The sequence below is a fragment of the Cinclus cinclus genome, chromosome 3 (genome assembly GCF_963662255.1).
Source record: "Cinclus cinclus chromosome 3, bCinCin1.1, whole genome shotgun sequence".
In the NCBI taxonomy this organism is placed as follows: domain Eukaryota; kingdom Metazoa; phylum Chordata; class Aves; order Passeriformes; family Cinclidae; genus Cinclus; species Cinclus cinclus.
In genome coordinates, this window is record NC_085048.1 from 57,481,766 (window position 1) to 57,503,537 (window position 21,772).

Genomic DNA, 21,772 nt, shown 5'->3' on the forward strand with positions numbered 1-21,772 from the left:
ACTTCTTGCTATTTAAATATGTGCTATTCTGATATTCAGAGACAACTGTGATACCCAGTTCACTGCTGTTTTCCTTGTATGAATTCCCTGTGAAAAACTGTGGTGGATTTGAACTTATGTGCATTATGCATAGTTGCACTTTGCCTCATCTCATCTTTGCACATCTTGATCATGACTCTTCCATTTTCTGAACAGTTAAATATTTGGAGGAAAATAAACAAACCAAACAACAAAAAACAATTCCCAGCTTTTTGAATGAAAGCATATAACTTCCTTGGACTCTAGCATTTTTCTCTGAATAGTCAGGTGGAACATATGAGATGGAAAAAGAATGGAAAAAAATGGGGTGTGGAGGAAAGATAGTAAAAAGGCAGAAAAAAACCCATAGGACTGGTGAAACAGATGTGACAATATATTCCTTTGACAGTCTTCTAGTTGAGTACGCCTCGCATGCTTCAAAATTTCCAGTGTAAAAACAGTTGGTCTTAAGCAACTTTGAGACATTATGGTTCCTTCCTCCTCTTTTATTGCTTGCACCTTAGGAATGAAATCTCTCCTCTACTGAAGTTAAGAAGAGTTGAGTCACTGACTTCACCAACATGAAGATTTCCCATGGATTTATCAAGTGTTGCTTCAAGCTCTTAGAACGAATAACACTGTTATTTATAAGTAGACATTACCTGACAGTCTTTCAAAGCATTCTGCACTGAAGCCACGTCTCCAATTTTTTGTTGCTGTTTCAGCTTCCTCTCTTGGGTTTCAAACCAAGTTTTTAGGCACTGCACATTATTTTCATATTCTGTCCAGGATTCCTGCAGACTTTCCAAGAGCTGGATCTGCAAAGAAAAATGAGTATATACTTTCTTATACAATTATCTTTAATTTTGGGTCAATTATATAGATCATTGAAGAGCAATACAAAGTGCCTTCATGGAATTCAGTGCTTTCAGAATTTAAAAATAGTATATACATTCAAATTTAAATATATCTTGTATTTATAATAGAATGAATAATTACCCTGGCTTAATTCTGCTTGGGGAAAAGAAGGCAAAGGAATCATCTCACTCTGATGTCCACTCCTTATAGGGAGACATGGGGAAAGTGAGGACAGACTGTTCTGGGAGGTACTCAATAAAAGGAGAAGATATAAGTCACAAGTTGCAACATGGGAAATTCTGATTGGGAACAAGACAAACACTTGTCCCCCAGCAGAGTGGTTAAGTATTAATCAGCTACCCAAAAGAGTTTGTGGAACCTCTCCTTGGAAATTTTCAAGATTCAAATAACCAAGTCCCCTGTGATCTAAGTGTAAAGTTAGCTGTCTTTGAGCAGATGATTGATCTAGATGACCTGCAGAGGCTTCCAACCACTGTAATCTTACTGTTCTATGCATTTTGAAGTTCACTCCAGAGCAATTAGGTTTTTTCTTTACCTTTTCTGTTATCAGGCCTTGCAGGATTTGCCAACGTCTGTTCATTGCTCCAAGCTGTTCTGCAAAGTCAGTTTTGTCACTGCGTTTACTTTCAACATCCTGGCTGCTGATTTGTAGCACTGATTGGTTCACAAAGTCAACAGTCAACTGTTTGCAATTTAAATCTATCTTGAAACCCTAGAAAAAAACCCAAAACAACGGAATAAACAAAGCAGCATGTAAGAACCATAATTTCTCATCTTCCTGCAAAACAGAGGAAAAATGTTGAACAGCTACATCTTTATCATAATTCAACTAGAAGGTCTTTTTAGCAATTGACCAGGAATTGGAAAACAAGTCCTTCCCACTGTAAGCAAAGAACAGGTTCAGCACCACTTGATGAAGCTCAGTAGGCACGAGTTTATGGGACCTGATGAGATGCATCCCAGGGTCCTGAGGAAGATGACTGATGCTGCCAAACCACTTTCCATCATATTTGGAATGTCACAGTGGTCAGGCAAATAGTCAATGACCAGAAAAGGGGAAACATCACTCCTATTTTTACAAAGGGAAGAAAGGAAGATCTAGGGAACTACAGACTGGTTAGTCTCACTTCTGTGTCTGGGAAGATCATGGAACAGATCCTCATGGAAGCAATGTAAAAGCACGTACAAGCCAAGGACGTGATCCAAGACAGCCAGAACAGCTTTACTAAGGGCAGACTGTGTCTGACCAATCTGGGGGCCTTCTATGAAATGACTGCACCAGTCAACAAGAGAAGACTGATTGATGCCATTTACCTAGAATTCTGCAAGGCTTTTGACATAGTCCCAAATGACATCTCCAAATAAGAGAGATGTGGGTTTGAAGGATGGACTATTCTGTGGATAGGGATTTGGCTGGATAGATGCTGCCAGAGGGCTTTGGTCAATGGCTCTGTGTCCAGGTGGAGACTGGTGATGAGTGGTGTCCCTCAGGGTTCTACTTTGGGACCAGTGCTCTTTATACCTTTATCAATGACACTGTGAGATCAAATGCATCCTCAGCAAGTCTGCAGAGGACATGAAGCTGAGCAGTGCCATTGATACAACTACAGAATGGGATGCCATCCAGGGGACCTGGACAAACTTGAGAACTAGGCCCATGAGAACCTCAGGAAGTTCAAAAAATCAAAGTGCACCCCCTGGGTTGGGGAGATAAACTCACTGAGAGCAGCCCTGCAGAGAAGGATTTGGGAGCTCTCATGGATAAAAAGCTGGACATAAGCCAACAGGATGCGCTTGCAGCCCGTAAGACCAGCTGCATCTTGGGCTGCTTCAAAAGAAGAGTGGCCAGCAGTGGGAGGGAGGTGATTCTGCCCCTTTGCTCTGCTCCTGCAAGACCCTGCCTGGAGTACTACATCCACTCTGGCAGATCTAATAGGGTTTAACAATGTGCATATTGCTTTGGATTTTCCTAGAAATTTTGGTAAACATATTAAAAATTATACCTGCCATAAGTAAACAGCAGAGTAAAAGTAATTTTGGCTTCTTTTCCACAATATCAAATATTTAGCAGTTCTAACTTATGTACAATTCCAACCACAAAGTTGGTTATTTTTTTTCCCTTAAATCACTTATATTTTACATATTTCTATATATTTAATTGCAGTAAAAACGGGGACCATTCAAAAGGAAAATGAGTAATATTGCCACTCAGTACCTTGTACTTCTGGACGTAACCCTGAATTGCTTTCTGTCCTACTACATTTTTTATATTTTGTTCATCCTGCTGAATTACATTTTCCATCAGCGAAATCCAGCTCATAACTTCAGTGATGGCATGACGAGAAGGAATTTTGTCCATCTGGAGCTGTTGAGATAACAGACTTAGAACTTGTGTTGTGAAGAAAATGGATAAGAATTCCTTACTTTGCTTTAACGCAGTTTCAGTAGTTGTTACAGTACTGCTTGCCTGCATTTAACTACTCAAGAATATGTTCTATGACATTTTTAGGTGGACATACATATTTTGCATTACAAGACAATTTAGAAAACTACAGAAGGACATTGTTCTGTTCACTGTCACAGACAGTAAAGATTTGTAGCTCTTCCTCTCTCCCTGTAAATCAAAAAGCTATTACTAACTCTGAGAGCACTCTAAGTTACAAACTAAAGCAACATCTTATACTGATAACCTCCTAGCAACTACATATTAAGACAACTTTTCAACCAGTATAATTCTCTAAGTTCAGTATTATAGCATTAAAACCACAAAACTACACAACCAAAGGCCTCCTATGCCTACACATACTAGCAGAAATAAAGAATGTTTTTAGATCTATTTTGTCTTTCACAGACTTGAACCTAACCTATTCAATTTGAACAAAACCACTACTCAAAATGGGCACAAGGATGCAAAATCCCCTTTTCCAGAAAGCATACCCAAGCGTTGAAGAATCCCTCACCTGTTTTTTTTGGTTAAAATTTAACAAATGTAACTATGAAAGTCTGAAACTAACACTGATGGGTACTAGACAGGCAGGATTTGAAGCTATGTGTAAGCTTTCCCACAATAAAACAGGAATAACTTTTTTTTTTTAATCTTTCCTCATATGGACAAGTTGAGGAAGGAAGCAACTAGTCAGTGCCAACTGTACAATCTTAGTTTTCTGGAATATCAAAGGCCATCGCTGGCTTTCTTACCTGGTGCAACTTCTCTTGTACTGCTGGGATCTGTGTGAGAAGCTCTGTCCACTGGGTTTCGATGTGGGACAATCCTGCACGCAATGCAGCTGTATCTACTTTCTTAAGCCTGAGGAGCTGGCTCCCAGTACTCAGGACAGAAGATTTCTGTGATGATTTAGCATCCACTTCTTTTGAAAACTCCTGTTAGCAGAACCATTTTATGTGGAAATAATTAAGTACTTTTTTATTTTACTCAGAGTTTTAGAACCTCAGAAAGCTAAGAAAATCCTCCTTTCCCTTTAAAATATGTACTTTCTATTAGTATTCACCAGCTATACTTAAGAATAAGTAGAACAAAATTGTGTTCAGTCATAAAACTATTTTCTGTTTTCAGAATCCTTAAGATTTATAATCCTTGCATATAGCAAAAAAGCACTTAATATGCATACACACCAGCATTCTGAAGAAGAGCTTACCTACATACTCATCAATGATGAGAAGAAGTATAACCATTTGATTAATCAACTGTTTAACTGTAATTGGAGACAAAGAGGTGTGTCATAGATTCATGAACAACTTACCAAAAATGAGTTCAGGTGGTCTCGGACTGTTTCTAGTTCCTGAGGAACAGTCAAAGACTGCTGGCTCCAAAACTCAAGTCGTTCCTTTGCAGATTGCAACCACTGTGTCAATTCATTTGATTCACTCTGATACCTGGGAAGATGTTTAAAGAAGACTGAAACAGTCATCACCACTTCTTGCCTCCAACTGAGCAGTCCTTCCTCCATGTGTTAGAGGAATATACTGAAGGCCAGATTTGACATTTTGTTTTTATCAAATTTCAGAAAAATGTAATTTAATTTTACAGACAGGCATGGGATCAGGAAGCTCCTATTTTAGCCACTATGCTCACAATTTCTAACAGTGCCTTAGTTTTGCCTTTAGAAAAAAATTTAGCGAAGGACAGAAAATAGGTCCCAAGCCTTTTTGTAAAAGCTGTAACCCCACCCAATGCACATAAACAGACTTTTCACTTCCATTGGAAGAATCAATCTTCCTAAATCTTTACCAAAAAGTATCTCAAAGCAGATTTTTTTTTCCCCCGGAAACCATCTCCATATCATTTCACATGCCAAGCAACTAATGAGATAACAGAGTATGAGTGTCCAGGGATTCACAGACAAAGCTTTTATACTAATTAAATAATTAATTTCAAAAGTAGCCTTTGAGCATTAGTAAGGTAGCAAAAGGTCCCTTCCATATATGCAGTGACACAGACCCACAAGAACCCAGAAGTTGCAATACATCCACTAAAACATGCTGAGGCTACTCACGTTACCCAGCAAAGCACATAACTTTTTAAATCAACCTGTATGCACACAGAGATTCTAAATAAATCATCTAAGGAAGTATTTTCTGATTTCCTCACACCAGCTCTTATCTGCTACCTAATTTATTACAAATGAAAGAGTGCAGTCAAACTATGACACATATCTCAAAGTACTTTCTTTTAAATGCTGAATCAAGTATGTCTGGGTGCAGAACAGCTTTGACCTGAAAAGCACAGGTGAAGAACTTTATATTTACCATTACATCACCATTACCTTGTCCAGTGCTTCAGTATTGTTTCCAGCCTGTGAAGCTCCTTGGTGACTTTGCTGGTGTTACTTAGCCAGCATTCTCCTAGCTGGTTCAGTTGACCTTCAAGTTCTGAGCAGCTAACAGAAAAAAGAAGCCTCTTCCCATCATCTAGCACTTGGTATAATTTAGGCTGGTATTCAGTCAGATTAGATCTCAGGTGCTGTAATGACAGAGGAGATGGTTAGAAAACTGCAGGTCTCTGCCACCACACTTTCTCAACATTTAGTTTCCTTTTACTGCAATTTGTTGCATATCCAATGTCACCAGAGAACACCAATTTTTTTCTTCTGCTCCAGCTCTAGAACACCCTGAAAACCATCATGCAGGTTACCTGCCCAAAAGCTGAACATGCTGACACAAACCCAATCATGTCAGTATGTCTACTGGCTCCTCCTTATGATGAGCTCCTCCTTCATGTAGATATTCTATACTTGAAAAGAATATTTTCTTTGTTTTGTGGGGCAACACCATTTGATTAAAACACCAGAATTTATCGTCTACTGAAAACCTACCATCTACTGCAATGAACATTATTAAAAACATCCAATATAAAGGTAGTGGCAGTGATTCCCTCTTCAGCCCTTTCAATGCCTATCTTCAGGTCTTTTCTGATATTTCACTCTTTTACTGATCTACCCTGCTGCTCTTCATGGCTACAGAACAGAAGATCACCCCATGCATTCAAACCCCTGAACACAGAGGCATATTTTTATTGCACAAGACAGCAAAAAAGGTAACCAAAAAAGGAAAGACTGTTAATACTATTACCCAGAATGAACCTGAGACAGATTTAATTTAAATGGTGATCTGTGGATAGGTAAAGAATTTGTACATGTGGGCAAATATACCTACTAAATTCCACTATCGCTACACAAATAGCATGGATTTTAAAAACATCTGTATATTGGTATAAGTTGGAGTGTAAAATGTACATGCATTCCCATTTTTCAGTTCTGATGAAAGTAATCTGAATATAAAAGGTACAAAACTACCAAGCTTATACTGAGTACATGAACTTCCTATTGCTCTTATTTATTTCCTCCTTCACAAAAATAGAGTTTTTAATAGATTTAAATAATTATCTTTATATATGTATGAGTATATACATATATGTATACATATACATACATATACAGTATATATGTACTTATACATAACATTTATACCAAAAAAAATTCCTGGACAGAGGCTTAAAAAAAAATCAAAGATAATAATAAATTTATTATGATGTATTTTAAAGATAACTACAGTCAACTTATAAAACCTATGACATAAAGGAATACAAGAATGTGGATTTGAACAACCTAGTTTATGTAACTGAAAAGCAAAACAAAAAAAGAAAACTAATTTAGGGTCAGGACCAACACAAACAATTTCTAGCATGAAACAAAACCAAAGCAACCTTCCCACACAACAGATTTCTTAAGTTGTCCTCATACCATTGGAAAAGCAGAAAGCTGTCTGGTAAAATAACTAAAAAGATAACAGCACAAAGTCAATGTTCAAGAAAAATTTGACAGAAATTTTTCTGTAGGACAAGGAGAATTAAAAACCCCCAATAAAATGTCTAGTGTAAGGAGACAAAAACAAAACACCAGATCAAAGAAACAGGATGTGGTAGAAAACCCGTATTTAAACTACCTGTTGCATCTGGGGAGGAAGGCAATTTGAGTAACCACAGACTGTTCAGCCTCACCTTGCTCTCTGGAAAGATCATGGAGCACACCCTCCTGGATTCCATTTTTAATGACAAAAAGGATCAAAAGGTGGCCAGGAATATTCATCTTAAATCACTACCAGCCTTTTATGACAAAATTACTGTCTCTCTGGATCAGACTGACTTCAGCATGGCTTTGACACTATGTCCCACAGGACTCTCCTCTAGCAGCAGAGAGAGTTCAGGCTGGATAAATGAACTATTTGGTAGGCTGAAAATAAGGTGCATTACCAATCTCAATGCTATAGTGATCAAAGGCTTGATGCCTGGCTGGCATGTAATGGGCAGAGCTCTCCAGAGATTATTGATATTTTATCACAAATATCTTCAACATCTTAATGGCATGGATCATGGCAGACAGCATTCCCTCAGTAAGTTTGTGGATGGCACTAACATATGGAGAGTGCTTGAGACAAAAAAGGCAGACTGGTTCCAGAGACTCTTCAGTAAACTTGAGACTGGAGTCAGCAGAAACCTTGGGAGGCTGAAGAAATGCAAATTGTGCATCTTGGGCTGACTAGCTGTGTATCTCAGTACAAATCAGGAAGGAAATTGATAGTGTATTTAACCTGGCAGCTTGTAAGGCAGGCCACAGCACTGGCCTGTATTAGCACTGTGAACAACCAGATGAAGTTATTTTATTATCCTCATCTAGGTGGTGCTGATGAGGCCACATCTACTCCATCTGATTGTGCTCTGACCCATCTCTGACTGAGTTGAGGAAGAAATAAGTAGTGAGGATGTGGAGTAGAATTAGTAAGTTATTTAATTTATTTACCTAGAGCACATGTCCTTCACAAAGAGGCTGCTGGAAATGTGCTTGCTTTAGATTAACAAACAGGAGGCTAAGGGCCAGTCTAACAAGATCTACAGCTGTTTGTGGTAGAATTAAAAAGATGATAGAGGTAAATGCTCCTCAGTAGTGCCACACAATAAAAAAAGGACAATAGTGAGGAGCTGAAAGTTGACTGGGCACTACAGAAAACCTTTTACAGTAAGTGGTGGTGTAGGACTGCAACTGATCCCCTGGTCAGCTGTTTTGAGATTCCAAAGCTGTTGCTGATCCAGCCCATGATGATTGTAACGTTTCAAGTGGAAGGCTGGACTAGAATGACTGTCAGAGATCCCTTTAACCCCTTCTTTATGCAGATAGTGTATACAGAGCACCAACCTGAAAAAGTGTAATCCGGTCTGTAAGCCTGTCCTCTGTCTCTTCTACCAAACCAACAGTGGGGATGTTTCCTTCAACAGACTCCAGATGTGTGGTGAGTTCCTGGTAATCTTCATCGAGGTGCATCCAGGTCTACAAGCACAAATTAGCCATGTATATGGTGAATCTGGGTATCTAGAAATTCTATAACTTTTTTTTTTTTTTAAAATCTGAAATCCTACAGCTAACTACATGGTTGTGGAAGTATGGAAATAACACTAAAAATGTCCAGTGAACCTGTAAAAAGACACTGTCCCCGTGACAAGCTCAATTTTTGGTAAGAACACACGGATAAAACTGTCATGCTCTCCTTGACCAGCTAAAGCTAAGCAGCTCTTTAGACTTAGAGCAACACAACTTGTGCCACCTGAAGGTCACAATAGCTAAACAGGAAAGACTGCATGTAGTCTATCAGTGCTTTATCTGTATGACAAAATGGACTGACGCTCATCAATTCTGTCCAAGCACAGGACATCAGCATTATAGAATATCCTGGTGGTTGATCACAATGGAATAGAAAAGGACACAGAAATTCTCACCTCTAGAATGTATTCCAGCTCCACACCTCGTTTATGAGCCACCTTTAATACAGCTGAAGCTCGTGTCATTATCTCTGAATGTGACTGAGTTTCCTTCAAGAGGGCAAGGCTACTCATCTTTCTATAAAGTGTTTCTGTCAGGATCATGTGAGACTCCAAACCTTGAAAATATTCCTGAAAAATTTGGATGTGAGGGAGAGGGAGAATAGAAAAGAGAAAGTTCAATTGTTACGCAATTCATTACCACTAAAAGAACATTTTAAAGCAATAGCAGTACAATCAAGTATCTACATAAAATTACGTAAACCTTTCACTTCACAAAATTTCACAAAATCCAAGACAATTTAAAGAGGACAATGGTCTATTCAAAGAAAGCAGTCAGTCATTCTTTCCACACAAAATCCATCCTAACCCTCACTCCATAAACAAAACCAGTTTAAATCAGATAAACAACCCCAAAGTTTCTGCTGAATGAAAATGTGGAAAATACTAGTCGTATTTGTGGGTGCTATTACCAAACGTAAATTTCTGTTGAAAATAAATGGAGTGGTGAATGAAATTGCTATGTAGCATGACAGGACAATACTAGGGACTTGTTATTAGAATAATGAAGAAAATGCAATCTATCTGGAATCACCTTCAATAAAGCATTTGAAAATCAGTCTGTCAGAACAGTTTGCTGGCTCCAATTTAAAATACAGTCTACAGTTTGGCCCACTGTTCTGAAAAGCTACCAAATATTTAGGAACAGAAGGTTAGCAATTTGCTCTTCATAAGTGTCCTGGTTTCAGCTGGGATAGGGTTCATTTTCTTCTTAGTAACTGGTACAGCACTGATGTTTTGTTTGTTGCTGAGTAGTGTTCACCCCAAGTCAAGGACCTTTCAGTTTCCCTTGCTCTGCCAGGGAGGAGTAAGTGAACAGCCTGGAGGGACCATGGCCAGGACAGCTGACCTGAACAGGCCAAAGGGATATTCCATACAATAGAGCATCATCCAAACAGGGGAGCTGTCTGGAAGCTGCTGATTTCTTTTTGGGGACAGGCTGGCTATCGGTCAGGAGCTGGTGAACAACTGTCCTGTACATAATTAATTTATTTATCTTGTGTTTATTTCTTTCTCTCCTTTCCATTATAGTTATAATTACTGTTTCAATTATATTTATTATTCATGCTATTAGTATTAGTATTCATCTCTCAACCCACAAGGTTTACCTTTTCTTTCCAATTCTCCTTCTCCCCAAGGAAGGAACACATAAGGAGGAAGCAGCTGTGTGGTTCTTAGTTTTCCACTAGGGCTAAACAATGACAACAAGCTTACAGTCATTACTAGTCCTGAAATATGTCCCATTTTCTTACCTTATGTTTTTCAAGCAGTGATTGAACCTCTTCCTTGGAAGATACAATCATTTTTTGATCACCAGCCATTTTTTCTTGGCCTGTTTCTACCAGGTCAGCCAGGTCCTGCAAAGCCCGCTCATACTGCCTCTTAAGAGCCATATTCTGATTCAGATCACTCCGCCTGGATCCAATGATCAGCAGCAGCTCATCATACTTATCCTGGGGGCAAAGGGCAGCAATGGTGATTCTAATTTCACACTTTACATGTCTTCTTAGAAACAACCTTACTGTCCCTGCTAGTATTCACTCTCTGTGAACACTAGCAGAATAACATTTATTTCTAGCTCAAAAAGAGTTTGCATATATACTGACTTCATTGATAAATTAACTCACTATTTAAAGAGAGAAAAAATAAGCAAGACTGGCAATTCTTTAAAGTACATGCACTTGGGGGCAAAAAATAGCAGAATCCCAAAGGCTTAATATAAATAGCAAAGATTTGGCTTAATGCATCAAAAAATAGCGACTACTGTGCTATGCAGATGCTGTTTACATTTTACTTTTTATAATGCAGAGGATTACATAGATTCCATCATGGATACAGACCAGAGGCTAAATCTTAAACTCAGGTTTGTTTCCTTCTCCTTCCTCAGAATCTTACTGGTAGCAAGCAAGATATATATAACTTACTTTAAAAACCAAAACAAGCCCATACTTTTGATCTATACAAGACATTCCAACAACCAAAATATCTCTATGATCATCCAGTGCCATAAGAAAGTGCCTTCCCTCAGACTGCAAATGGCTCTCCTATTCTTAAACAGAAAATTGTGAGAAGCAAAACTGGTAGAAAAGGCCAAAGACTTTTCTAAAAACTGAGATGAAGGGGAGGGGGCACATAATGGAATATAAACAGAGAGCAAAAATAACCAAACCGAAAACCCCCAAACAAACCAGGAGGAGGCGCTAAGACCAAAAGAATAAAGAACTGGGCAAAAGACACATTTCTTAGTGACTTATGTCTTAGTCACTCATTTTTAATTGATATCACTGTCTTGTTGGCTTAGTAAGCTTATGGTCCAGTTTCAGCTGTTTTATTTGCTTCCAATTTATTATTATGTCATTGTAAATGGGAAAATTCAGTCATAAACCTTCTCCTTGATATTTCCTCAAGCATTCCCTTGCATCAGCCAAACTGCTCCAAGAGGACTTTCAAGAGGTTTACAGAAGTTGTGGATCAACTGCCCACTTGTATTGACATGAGAGGTGTTCTAGCAAAAGCAGAACATTTCTGGTTTCAGGTCTCACTTCACTCTCTATCCTCCTATATCCCCCTTCCTTCTTTGAATGACAGATGTGAGACAGTACTAAACTGCAGATCATGAGACTCTGGTGAGAACAGGGATGAACTTTCAGCAGACAAATTTATGTTTACATGCTTAATGTCATCTATGAGAAAAGGGAGTGGACGAGAGCTGAAAGAAAACGTTTTTGTGTATTTTACAATTAACACTGCTAATATCAGAGATGTAACAAAATCTGAAGAGGCAAAAATAAAGCCTAGGTGAATCAGAGAGTACATAATCTTTTATACATACTGAAATGCCTTTAAATCCTTTTTCCTAAACAATAAAAAGCAGCATTCCTTTGGTTTCACAGTTGAGAAAGGTGATAAGGTGGACAGGTCTAGGATGGAACTAATGAACCATACCTGGATCTTAGACAACTCTTGTACAGAAGGTTGGTCCATTTGTAGCTTGTCTATACGCTTCTTTAGTTCATTGATTCCAGCATCTAGCTCCTTTAAACCTTCTTCTGCCTGCAGTATGACCTGTATATGAAAATTACATTCCTTAGTTTTAAGTTTCAATAACAATAGCAGAGCTGGTCTATGGTCGTATCTTTTCTGCTTGTTCTACTAATCACACCTTTGATGTGCTGAAATTTTAAAGCATGCTATCAAGGAAACATATAAATTAAAAGTTGGGAGAGCCCAGGTTTTTTCTTGAAGTTAAATAAGCATATCATTATTTCTTTTTAATAACAAGCTATTTTAGTATCATATAAAATACTATCACTATGAATTTCCATGCTTTTAAGTATTTAGTAGAGGCCCAAAAGAATTTTTTTATTTATGTAACAGTGTCATTTAAAAAATTTCTTTTCATTAACAGTCCTTCCTGTCATCTCTGAGCACCAAGCAAACAAACACCACAGCAGAACCTTTGTATGAAAGCAAAGAGCTGTGCAGAGTTCCCTTTCAAGACTGGGATGGGGCCAAAATTACTGTCAAGGAAAAAGACTTGTACCTCCCCTTTCACACTTGGAAAACTACAACTTAAGAACACAGATTGGTATTTGCAAATCTGAAGGTGATGAGCTTTTCTAATGGAATCTACAAGCTTCCCTAGGTCTACTGCTGAAGTTAGCACATGCAGTTTATAACAAAATTAGAAGTGTGAGATTAAAAGTAGATTCTTGTACTTAAAGTCCTTTGTTGAGGCCCTTTCCTGGAAGCTTCCTATCCAAATATTTTTGAACTATGTATGTGAAGTAGAACTCCTGCCTTTCAGCAGCACGGAGTTTGCACAATACAGTCACTAAACTCCCACTTCAGGCTGATTAAGGGCCTTATTTCTACTTTCCTAATCACATACTGAATTAAAAATAAAAAATAGCAGCAGCAATGCTTTTAAATTTGAATGTTTTATCAGACAAGGAGGATCTTCTGAAACAAGTAACTTCACTTGCTTTTGTTACCACATTGTTTTCCTATCTGGTAATTAAAACAATCATGCTGGAAATAAATTTTTGCCAATGTTTGGCATCACAAAAGATAGAAAAAAAGACACAGTGCAACTCCTCTTTTTCATATACAGGAGACATAAACAGCTTCAAAATTTGAATGTCAGGTATATGAAATCCGGTATTTCTGTTTAGCTAAAGGGTTTCTTCCATTCAGTCACCTGCTGGCACCAGGCATGACTAACAAAAATATATATATAAAAAGTAGCCCTTAGCATGCTTCATTCATTTTTTTCACTGGCCAAACAGGAACAAGAAAACAGGATATACTTTTTCATATAAATAATTAATTATTCATCAGGCCATTCCTGACAAAGAAATAATAATTACTGCCTTAAATTAAAATGAGTAATATTAAAGACATCACTATAAAACACAGAGCAGGAAAATGCCTTTGGTTCTTAATAAATTTTAATAGTCAGACAACTTAGCAACACTCTGGACATTTTTATTTATTGAAGTTTTCTCTTTTTTAAATACCGCCCAGTATAAACATAACTAAGTACTAGGTCAGATGGGGAGATGAGAGAGACAATTTTGCTAGAGTTTTTTGTTGTGCCTTTTTGTTTTAATTACTTATAAATATGTGTGTAGCACACTCTTGGACATAATCATTTTCCTGTACTTCATGTGATTGAACATGTAGGTTCTCCCATTTAAAGCAACTGTTCTCTAGAACCCATTTACACTTCGGATAAAAGCTTTACCTCTTCCCCTCTCCCCAAGTGACAGATAAGTTGTAGTACCTGCATTTGTTCTGTTTCTGGTCTGTCAGCTGCCTCTGCTAATTTCTGTAGAACTAAGTATTTGTTATCAGCCACCGATGTAAACATGAGCTTCAGATCATTCTACAGGAGACAAAACCAACAAATTATAGCCAATAGCAGCACAAAACAACTGAAAAACATTCCATGTTTCAAAAAGTTTAAAGCATTAATTATTACAAGGTATCACTACAGCATAAAAACAATTCAAAAAGCACAATAATTAGCCAATGCAAAAAATGTAATGTTGATGAAAAGCCAGCTGTGGAAATTCAGAGCTGAAGTGACTCATATTTAAAACATATCCCGTGAATGCACTTCTACTTTTGCCTTCCAATGAAATCATTAATTGCCAAGAGTCATTACCTCCATGTAACAAAACCATTTTTGTGCAGTTGATTCAACCCTATATGATTGCCAACAAGCTTGTTTAACTTTTTAAGGCAAGTTGTTTTAATTTCAAACTTGAGCACATACAATACATAAGTAAGAAAGGCCTCCACATATTACCGGGCTAACCACAAGCTAAATCTTCTAGAATATTTTATCAGTACTGACACATAAATATTACTTAACAATTTTGCTGACATACAATCAATTATCTTTTTCTTGCACACATCTCAAAGTAAATTATCAGTACATTTTTCTGAGACTTTAGGCATTACATAAGTAATGCATTAATGATTTAGTACTTATTTTTTACATTCAGTAATTATTTTAAATACTGAAAATCTCTAAGAATAATGCAATGAATTCCAATCAATCTTGCTGTCATCAGCAAAGAGAAGTCTTTCATTGAAAAATGGGAGACTGGAGAGGAAAGATTATGGAATTTGAAAGGAAACCTAGTAGTAACAATCTATGAAAAGATGACTCTAATCTAAAGACACAGGAATCCTTTTTAATTTTTTTTTTTAATTTATGTGTTTTTTAAAATTAAAAATAAACCATACTGAAGGGCTTCATATAGTAATGATGATGATGATAACAATAATAATAATAATAATAATAATAATAATAATAATAGTAATAGTAATAATAACAACAGATAATGTAGAGACAAAGATCTGAAGGCATTTCTGAACTGTGTTTGAGAAGTTTTCTGAGAGTGCACATTTCTCTACTTATCAACATTTTTTCATACTCGCACAACACAGACTTCCCTTTTATGTAATGCCAGCAGGGTGAGAGATCATGGAAATATTACTTTACAGTATTGCATGAGTTGTAGAAGCCTTCTAGCAGAGAGATTAAATTTTGAGTAATTATTAGGGTATCAAATTTTGCATAGCCCACGAAGTGTGATTTTTCAATAAAAAACCTGTGACAACCTTGTTCTTTGATTCAGTACCAAAATTTCACAGCCTTTATATCCCAATTTGATATACACCTCTGTTAATTTCATCACCTCATACCTTGAATGTGATGATTTGCTGGAGCCGTCCTTTCATCTGGTGGCATCTCTGATTTACTACTGACTCCAGTAAGGTCAGTCTTCTCAGAAGAAAATCCAAAGTGTCTTCTATAATGACCCTCTTATCACTGCTGTCAGGAAATACCTGAGCAAATAAATTCTTGTTCTTATCCACCTCTTCTGTTATGTCTTTGATTTCTTTGGCAAGAGACTAGTTTTGTAGAAAAAGAGAAGTGACAATCAGACATTCTGGAAAGCAAGCAAACATTGCCATAACCACTGTCAACTTTGCAATGATGTAGTGAATATTTTAACATTGTTGGTATACACACACACTAGAAAAAGATGGCAGCTACAGTAATCTCTGACAGTAAAAGATTCCATGCTCTAAGAAAAACAAATGCTGGAACAAAATGATGTAAAGCCACAGAAACATCTGGGTTGGATTAAAAGTCATCTAGTCCAATGAAGGAAGTAGTACTTAATCTGAAGTAAATATGGACATCTTCAACTACAACAGGATGCTCAGAGCCCTCTCAAGCCTGCATTTGAATGCTTCCATGGATGAGACAACCACCACCTCTCTGGGCAACCTGCTCCAGCATTTCCAAACTCATTTTGAAAAATTTCTTCCTTGTATCTTGTCTGAATCCATCCTCTTCAGCTGCAAAGTTATTCCTATGTCTTATTGCCTCTCTCTGCTCCCCACCACACAATTCTTTCCACCGCCCTCATCCCTAATTAATGTTGATGAACTTGTACTGTTTCTATATCCCAGAGCATTCCTCCCTCCTTTTCACTTTGTTTCAATTTTGACAATGTGGTGCTTGCTAATACTTAGAAAAGATGTTAAACAGAAGAAAGACTCTATGCTTTCTGCAACATTCTCTCCATGGTCAACTGTACAAGGCTGCAGTTACACAGAGATTCTGTCAGCGACATGTCACTTATCCAAACACTGCATAAAATGCACACTTACTTCCAATTAAAAGGAAGCCCTACTCATGGATTCCTTACCTCTTGCTTGCAGAGGTAGGTTTCTGTTTCTTCCTCTGGCAACAGAGCTGTAGCAACAAAAACTTGCTCTTCCACACCATCCAGCCACACTGATGTGGCAGTGACACCATCATACAGCTTTTGTTCAAGATGCAGGGTCTCCTCCACCCGTCCAGCCTGGGCAAAAGGAACCAGAGAAGTCCAGCATAGAAGTACAAGACAGTCTTCCCAACTTCTCCTATTTGGGAAAGGCCTGGATTTCCAGGTCATAGCTTGAGGAGTTTTCACTGTTAATGTGGCTTTGCAGTAGGACAGGTGTAAAGACAACTGAAAATTACCTCAGATGAGACATCTTCAAAGGCCTGATTCAATTCAACCAATACTGGTGACACTAAGGATTTATCTTCATCCTGTGTCTCCTCCTTATATAAAGGCATTCCAGGTATCAGTCTGTTTGGTCTGCTATAAAGCTGCTGAGAGAGAAGCACTAATTAAGAAGCATCTACCATATGTAGGGCACAAAATTCAGCTGTACAGATTCCCTACAGAGGCTATCACCTGCTAACGCTCACGGTCCTCCCACAAATGCTCCATGTCATGAATATTTTGCACAAATATTGCTCAGCAAGAGGTACATTATAAATGCAGAATAAATGTTTATAGCCAGAATTAGAAATTACTAGCTTTTTCCAAAAATTTATCAATTACTGTTTAATTAATACAAGGTATTTAGAACTTTGGAAGCTGATTAATAGAGTGTTACACAAAGAAGAGTAAATTTGGGTCTATTAACAATAAAATGGAAGTTGCACATTAATATAGACTTTGTTTTGTCCCCAGTTTAAATGATCAATCCCTATTTCTTTCAGTAGAAATACTTTGCCTCACCCACTAAGATCAAGAATTTAATGTAAGCAATAAATTCAAATTGAAAATAACAGTTTTCCTCTAAGCTGTTGCCATAGTACTGATCAATTCCAGAAAGATGATTTGTTACAGAATTACTCTGAGTTAGATAAGTAGATAAACATTTTGTCTGAGCTCATTCTTCCTTTCTAGTTCATTAACCTGATGGCAGTGCAATTCAAATCACTTTGAACATGAGCAGTGCTGGTGCCAATATTTAACAGTTTTTAAAGGTGTCACAAAAATAAATTGTTCCATATCTCATGCATTAACTACAGCACCTTAATGGATCTACATATTGAACCTCTTGTTGTAACAACTGCTTTCAAAGAGAAAATGGAAAGAGAAATTTTAAAAAGCTACCAGCTGTTCTTTTTCCAAAGCTTTCTGGAGCAGTCTCTGCTTGGTACTGAATTCTTGGTTTAAGCTTTCCCATTTCCTCTTCATCTGTTCTTCAGTTGATGGCTTCTCACCTTCTAAGACTAACTCCTCAGAGAGAACATCAGGCTTCTCACTGAATCAGAAGATGCATAAAGGTTTAAAAAATGCAAAAGTTATACCACTGAAAGTTTTAATTTTCCATTAGGAAATTCTACATTTAAATTAAGTGCTACTTTTTAAAGCTTTGTTGGTTTTGGTTTTCCAATAATAAGACAAAGGCTGGTTTAAACAGCAAGAAGTTCTTGTCTGATCAAATAAAATGTACTTTCTGAAAGACTCTTTACAGTCTCAAGCACCAAAAATAGGTAAAAAATCCCCAAACCAGACTGAATACATACCACATTGAAATGTTATCTATAAAGAGGTGTTAGCTCAAAGCATGAATTAAAATAAATATTTCATCTGACTCCTTTCTCACCTCCTTTCTCAAAATAGCAGACACAGTTTAATGCAGGACAAGCATATGAGTTTAAGCTTTGGTAAACAGTTAATCACATTCAGAAATTTCTATTTGGTGGCTTGTTTATGATTTTTTAAAATTTCCTATTTTTTACAAGTTTTTAATTTCTTTTTCTACAGTATATCACCACTTGACAGAAAGAAGCCTAAAACAGAAGGAGACTGGTTAATACAAAAGCAAAAATACTTGCTAATTGCAGGAAAAATAAAATTAAGCAGGAAGTATCTCATCTGGGAAGATCCAGTTATAATGGCAGATGCCAATGTTTGAGGTAGATGTGATTCATAAAGTTACACTAAAAGTAAAGTTACAGTAACTGATCCACTGCTTGTCTAATGAGTCTAACTCATTTAATTTTGGTGTGATTCAGTCTGTGCAACTGTATTATCAGACCTCTGAATTATAAACCAGGACTCCAGTAGCCTAGGAGCTGTATAAAAATGATAAAACAAAAATTAGAGGACTATGAGCAGAAGAGGGATGTAAGCACAGCGATCACAAAGCACAACCATAGAAATTTACTTTTTTGGAACAGCACATGAAAGCACACCTTATAGAAAGGCCTTCAGTGGAGCCTTGCTGCGTTAGGATCTCTCCTCCACGGGACGCTACCGATCGCAGCAGATTCTTCTGCTCCTCTAGCTCCTGTTCCAGCTCCTAGCAAAGCAGGTTACAAAAAGCAGAACAAATCTCAGACTGGTTTTGCCTTGGAACTGTATCTCTCTCATTTAACTGTCATGTAAAGTTAGCTGAACTACTTCTGAAATGGCTTGCTTGAACACCAGAAGTGGACAAAATCTCCACACAGGGACACAGAAAAATTTGGTACATAAACTGGGCTGCCGAACTAATTAACTAATAAAATGCAGTTTCTGGAACCTACTCTAGTGAGAATATCTTCAAATCATTCAACACAATATATAATGCAATATGTGTGTCTTTGCTTGCATGAAGACAAAGTTTATTATCATCATCATCATCATCATCATCATCATCATCATCATCTCTCCCTAAACAAACTCAAGGGGTTGATTCAATTTTATTCTACTGATGGACAAATTTTATTCTATTGATTACGTGAATTGACCACGGTCACCCAGGAAGTCTAGCCTGCCTGACTGTTACAGATTTAAGATAGGGAACTCAGATGCATCATTACAAAAAAAGTGAGTAAGTAACAGTGTAAAAATTAATATTTCAAGAAACATTAACAAGAGTGGCTCAAGCTATAGAATTAAGTGCAATCTAAAGATGGGAGTAAAAGAAATGCAAAACACCAACTTTCTGTTGCTGCAGGGTACTCTGCTGCTGCTGTGAGCGAGTCGTTCTTGCTTGTGCCAGCCATTCTTGAACACTGGGGCTTTGTGAGGAAACGAAGTCCAGATCAGCCTCCTCCTTTTCTTGTAAAGATCCCTGCTTTAAGGAAGAGACATTAAGATTTAAAAAAAACCTCCTGCATTGTTAGAGAGCAGGCAGGTTAAGCTCATCTGTGAAAAACCTCTCAAGTTGCTGGCTCATGTAAATTCTGAAGTGAGCAATTACTTTAGATTTCTGACTTTTACTGGTTTTTGGTTACTAGCAAGAAAAGCATCCCTAAAAATGTAAAAAGAAACATGCACCATTGCACTTAGCAGAATCAGAGACCACAGGTCACAGACCTTGGACTGATGTGTTTCTAAAGACTGTTCTGCTTTTAAAAACCAGTCTTGATTTATAAAGGAGGATGCAGCTTTACCTGGGAATTCAGGGATTCAGTGGTTTTTTTCTGCCAGGTTTTTTATCCAATTAGTGCTATTTTTTTTTGTCTAATTGAAAAGGAGAAAATTCTGGTTGTCATTCTGGTCAATATTTATTTATCAGTAAGTATATAACTCCATGTTTGGCAGAAACACACTGAGTAAGCAGCAGATGACATGATATGAACAGCAGAGGAAGTAAGAGAGATTAAATCACAGAATGTTAAAACAGCACAGAAAAAGCATTCATATTCCTTCCATTCATATTTATCATGTTTTTCCAATGTGAATGATTAGACAGCCTTTCTGTGTAAGCAATGCAAAAAAGAACAAATGCCTTAACAGCTCAAAAAAATGTTTTATCAACTTCTTGGCTTCTAAACTCCATGTTGCCTGTAAGTTTAAGTAATTTTAGCAGTCAGTGTATTCAAATGTAGATATTTTAACATGCTTGGCCTTATGTTAAAGACAGACTTGTAGGTCTGGCTACTTGGATGTACACATCTCTCTGGATTTATTTAATATTACTTGGAGTCATATGATGACTGTAGAGCTTGCACCATTTTGGTTTTTTTGAAAGCTTCAAGATCTAAAGCTGGGGCTTAATACCTCTCCCATTTTGTCTATATATTTCATTTTTGTAGGATTCATGTAATGCCCACGATTCAGCTTTTACTCTAAATAGATTAAGACTGCCAAATGGTTTGACAACAGGCTATCCAAAACACAAACACTCTGCCTTTCAGATGATGTTTCTCAAATCAGACAGGGACCAGCAGGGCAGAAGGTGCGTACAGAAATCCTACTTGCTTCACCTGGTGCTCCTTATGCTAACAACTGAAATGGATCTCTGCCACCAGTGACCCTGGCACCAACCACTGAAACAGCAGCTTTGTTAAGTAGAAGGTTAGGTATAAGATTTTAATTTTGGGGGATGACGAATGCACTGAAGTTGAAAGGACTGATTAGAGAATATAAACTGTTAAGAATTTAGGAAATAACTTTGTTTAACTAAGGTTTCAGTTTGCAGGTAAACTCTTGATAGTTTACTTCATAAGAACAAGTTTCTAGAAAAGCTGATGTAGTTGGAGTGTGAACAATGTAATTACAGAATGTCAGAAGGGGCAAAAAAAATAGTATGTGAGATGGAAAGGTCTGGAATTACAGCCTTTCTATTACAAGTTTGGAAGCAGACAATCTTTCTGTAAATTGTGTGTGTGGGAAATCTGCTTAATTTTATATACTCTAGTGACCATAGCTATTCAACTTGTAAATTTCTTTACAGAACAGTATCTAGTTCTTCATTGCATTTGAGCAGGCTGATTGATTTCAGTTACATTTTGGGTCTCTTTTTCTCTGGGAAGAGGACAGAGAAGATACACTTTTGGAATTATACTGAGACATATAATTAATAGCCTCATAGCTCCTGCAATTGCAAGGAGTGTAAAAGGTACTGTGGCAATTGTTGGTGAAATGAGGTTTTGCAAATATGCTGCTGTACATACTTTTTAGATCAAAAGTTATTTGTGAACCAGATTTTATCATAGTCAAATTACAGAATGTAAGTTTGAAAATAACTTACATTTACATTTACAGTTGCACTTTCATTTTAAGTCTGTCTGAAGGAACTGTATTACATTTCCTTTAAACATCCAGGGAAATATAAGTCTGAACCTGTAATTCCCAGCTACTGTCCAGACTACCACAGAAAGAAATGGAAAATCCCTGA

General features: G+C 37.2%; 1 protein-coding gene across 1 annotated transcript in view; it reads right to left on the reverse strand.

Annotated features, from left to right (window-relative positions):
* SYNE1 (spectrin repeat containing nuclear envelope protein 1) overlaps window positions 1–21,772 on the reverse strand; it is a 291,206-nt gene that overhangs the window by 61,997 nt on the left and 207,437 nt on the right. The window contains exons 98-114 of the mRNA XM_062490036.1: window positions 19,589–19,720; window positions 18,858–18,964; window positions 17,770–17,920; window positions 16,839–16,973; window positions 16,522–16,677; window positions 15,506–15,715; window positions 14,073–14,174; window positions 12,233–12,352; window positions 10,540–10,740; window positions 9,185–9,358; window positions 8,607–8,738; window positions 5,682–5,878; window positions 4,659–4,791; window positions 4,096–4,278; window positions 3,113–3,262; window positions 1,433–1,609; window positions 681–836 (exon numbers count right to left, since the gene is read on the reverse strand). Coding sequence (XP_062346020.1) covers window positions 681–836; window positions 1,433–1,609; window positions 3,113–3,262; window positions 4,096–4,278; window positions 4,659–4,791; window positions 5,682–5,878; window positions 8,607–8,738; window positions 9,185–9,358; window positions 10,540–10,740; window positions 12,233–12,352; window positions 14,073–14,174; window positions 15,506–15,715; window positions 16,522–16,677; window positions 16,839–16,973; window positions 17,770–17,920; window positions 18,858–18,964; window positions 19,589–19,720 — 2,616 coding nt within the window. The remainder of the gene's footprint in view (window positions 1–680; window positions 837–1,432; window positions 1,610–3,112; window positions 3,263–4,095; window positions 4,279–4,658; window positions 4,792–5,681; window positions 5,879–8,606; window positions 8,739–9,184; window positions 9,359–10,539; window positions 10,741–12,232; window positions 12,353–14,072; window positions 14,175–15,505; window positions 15,716–16,521; window positions 16,678–16,838; window positions 16,974–17,769; window positions 17,921–18,857; window positions 18,965–19,588; window positions 19,721–21,772) is intronic.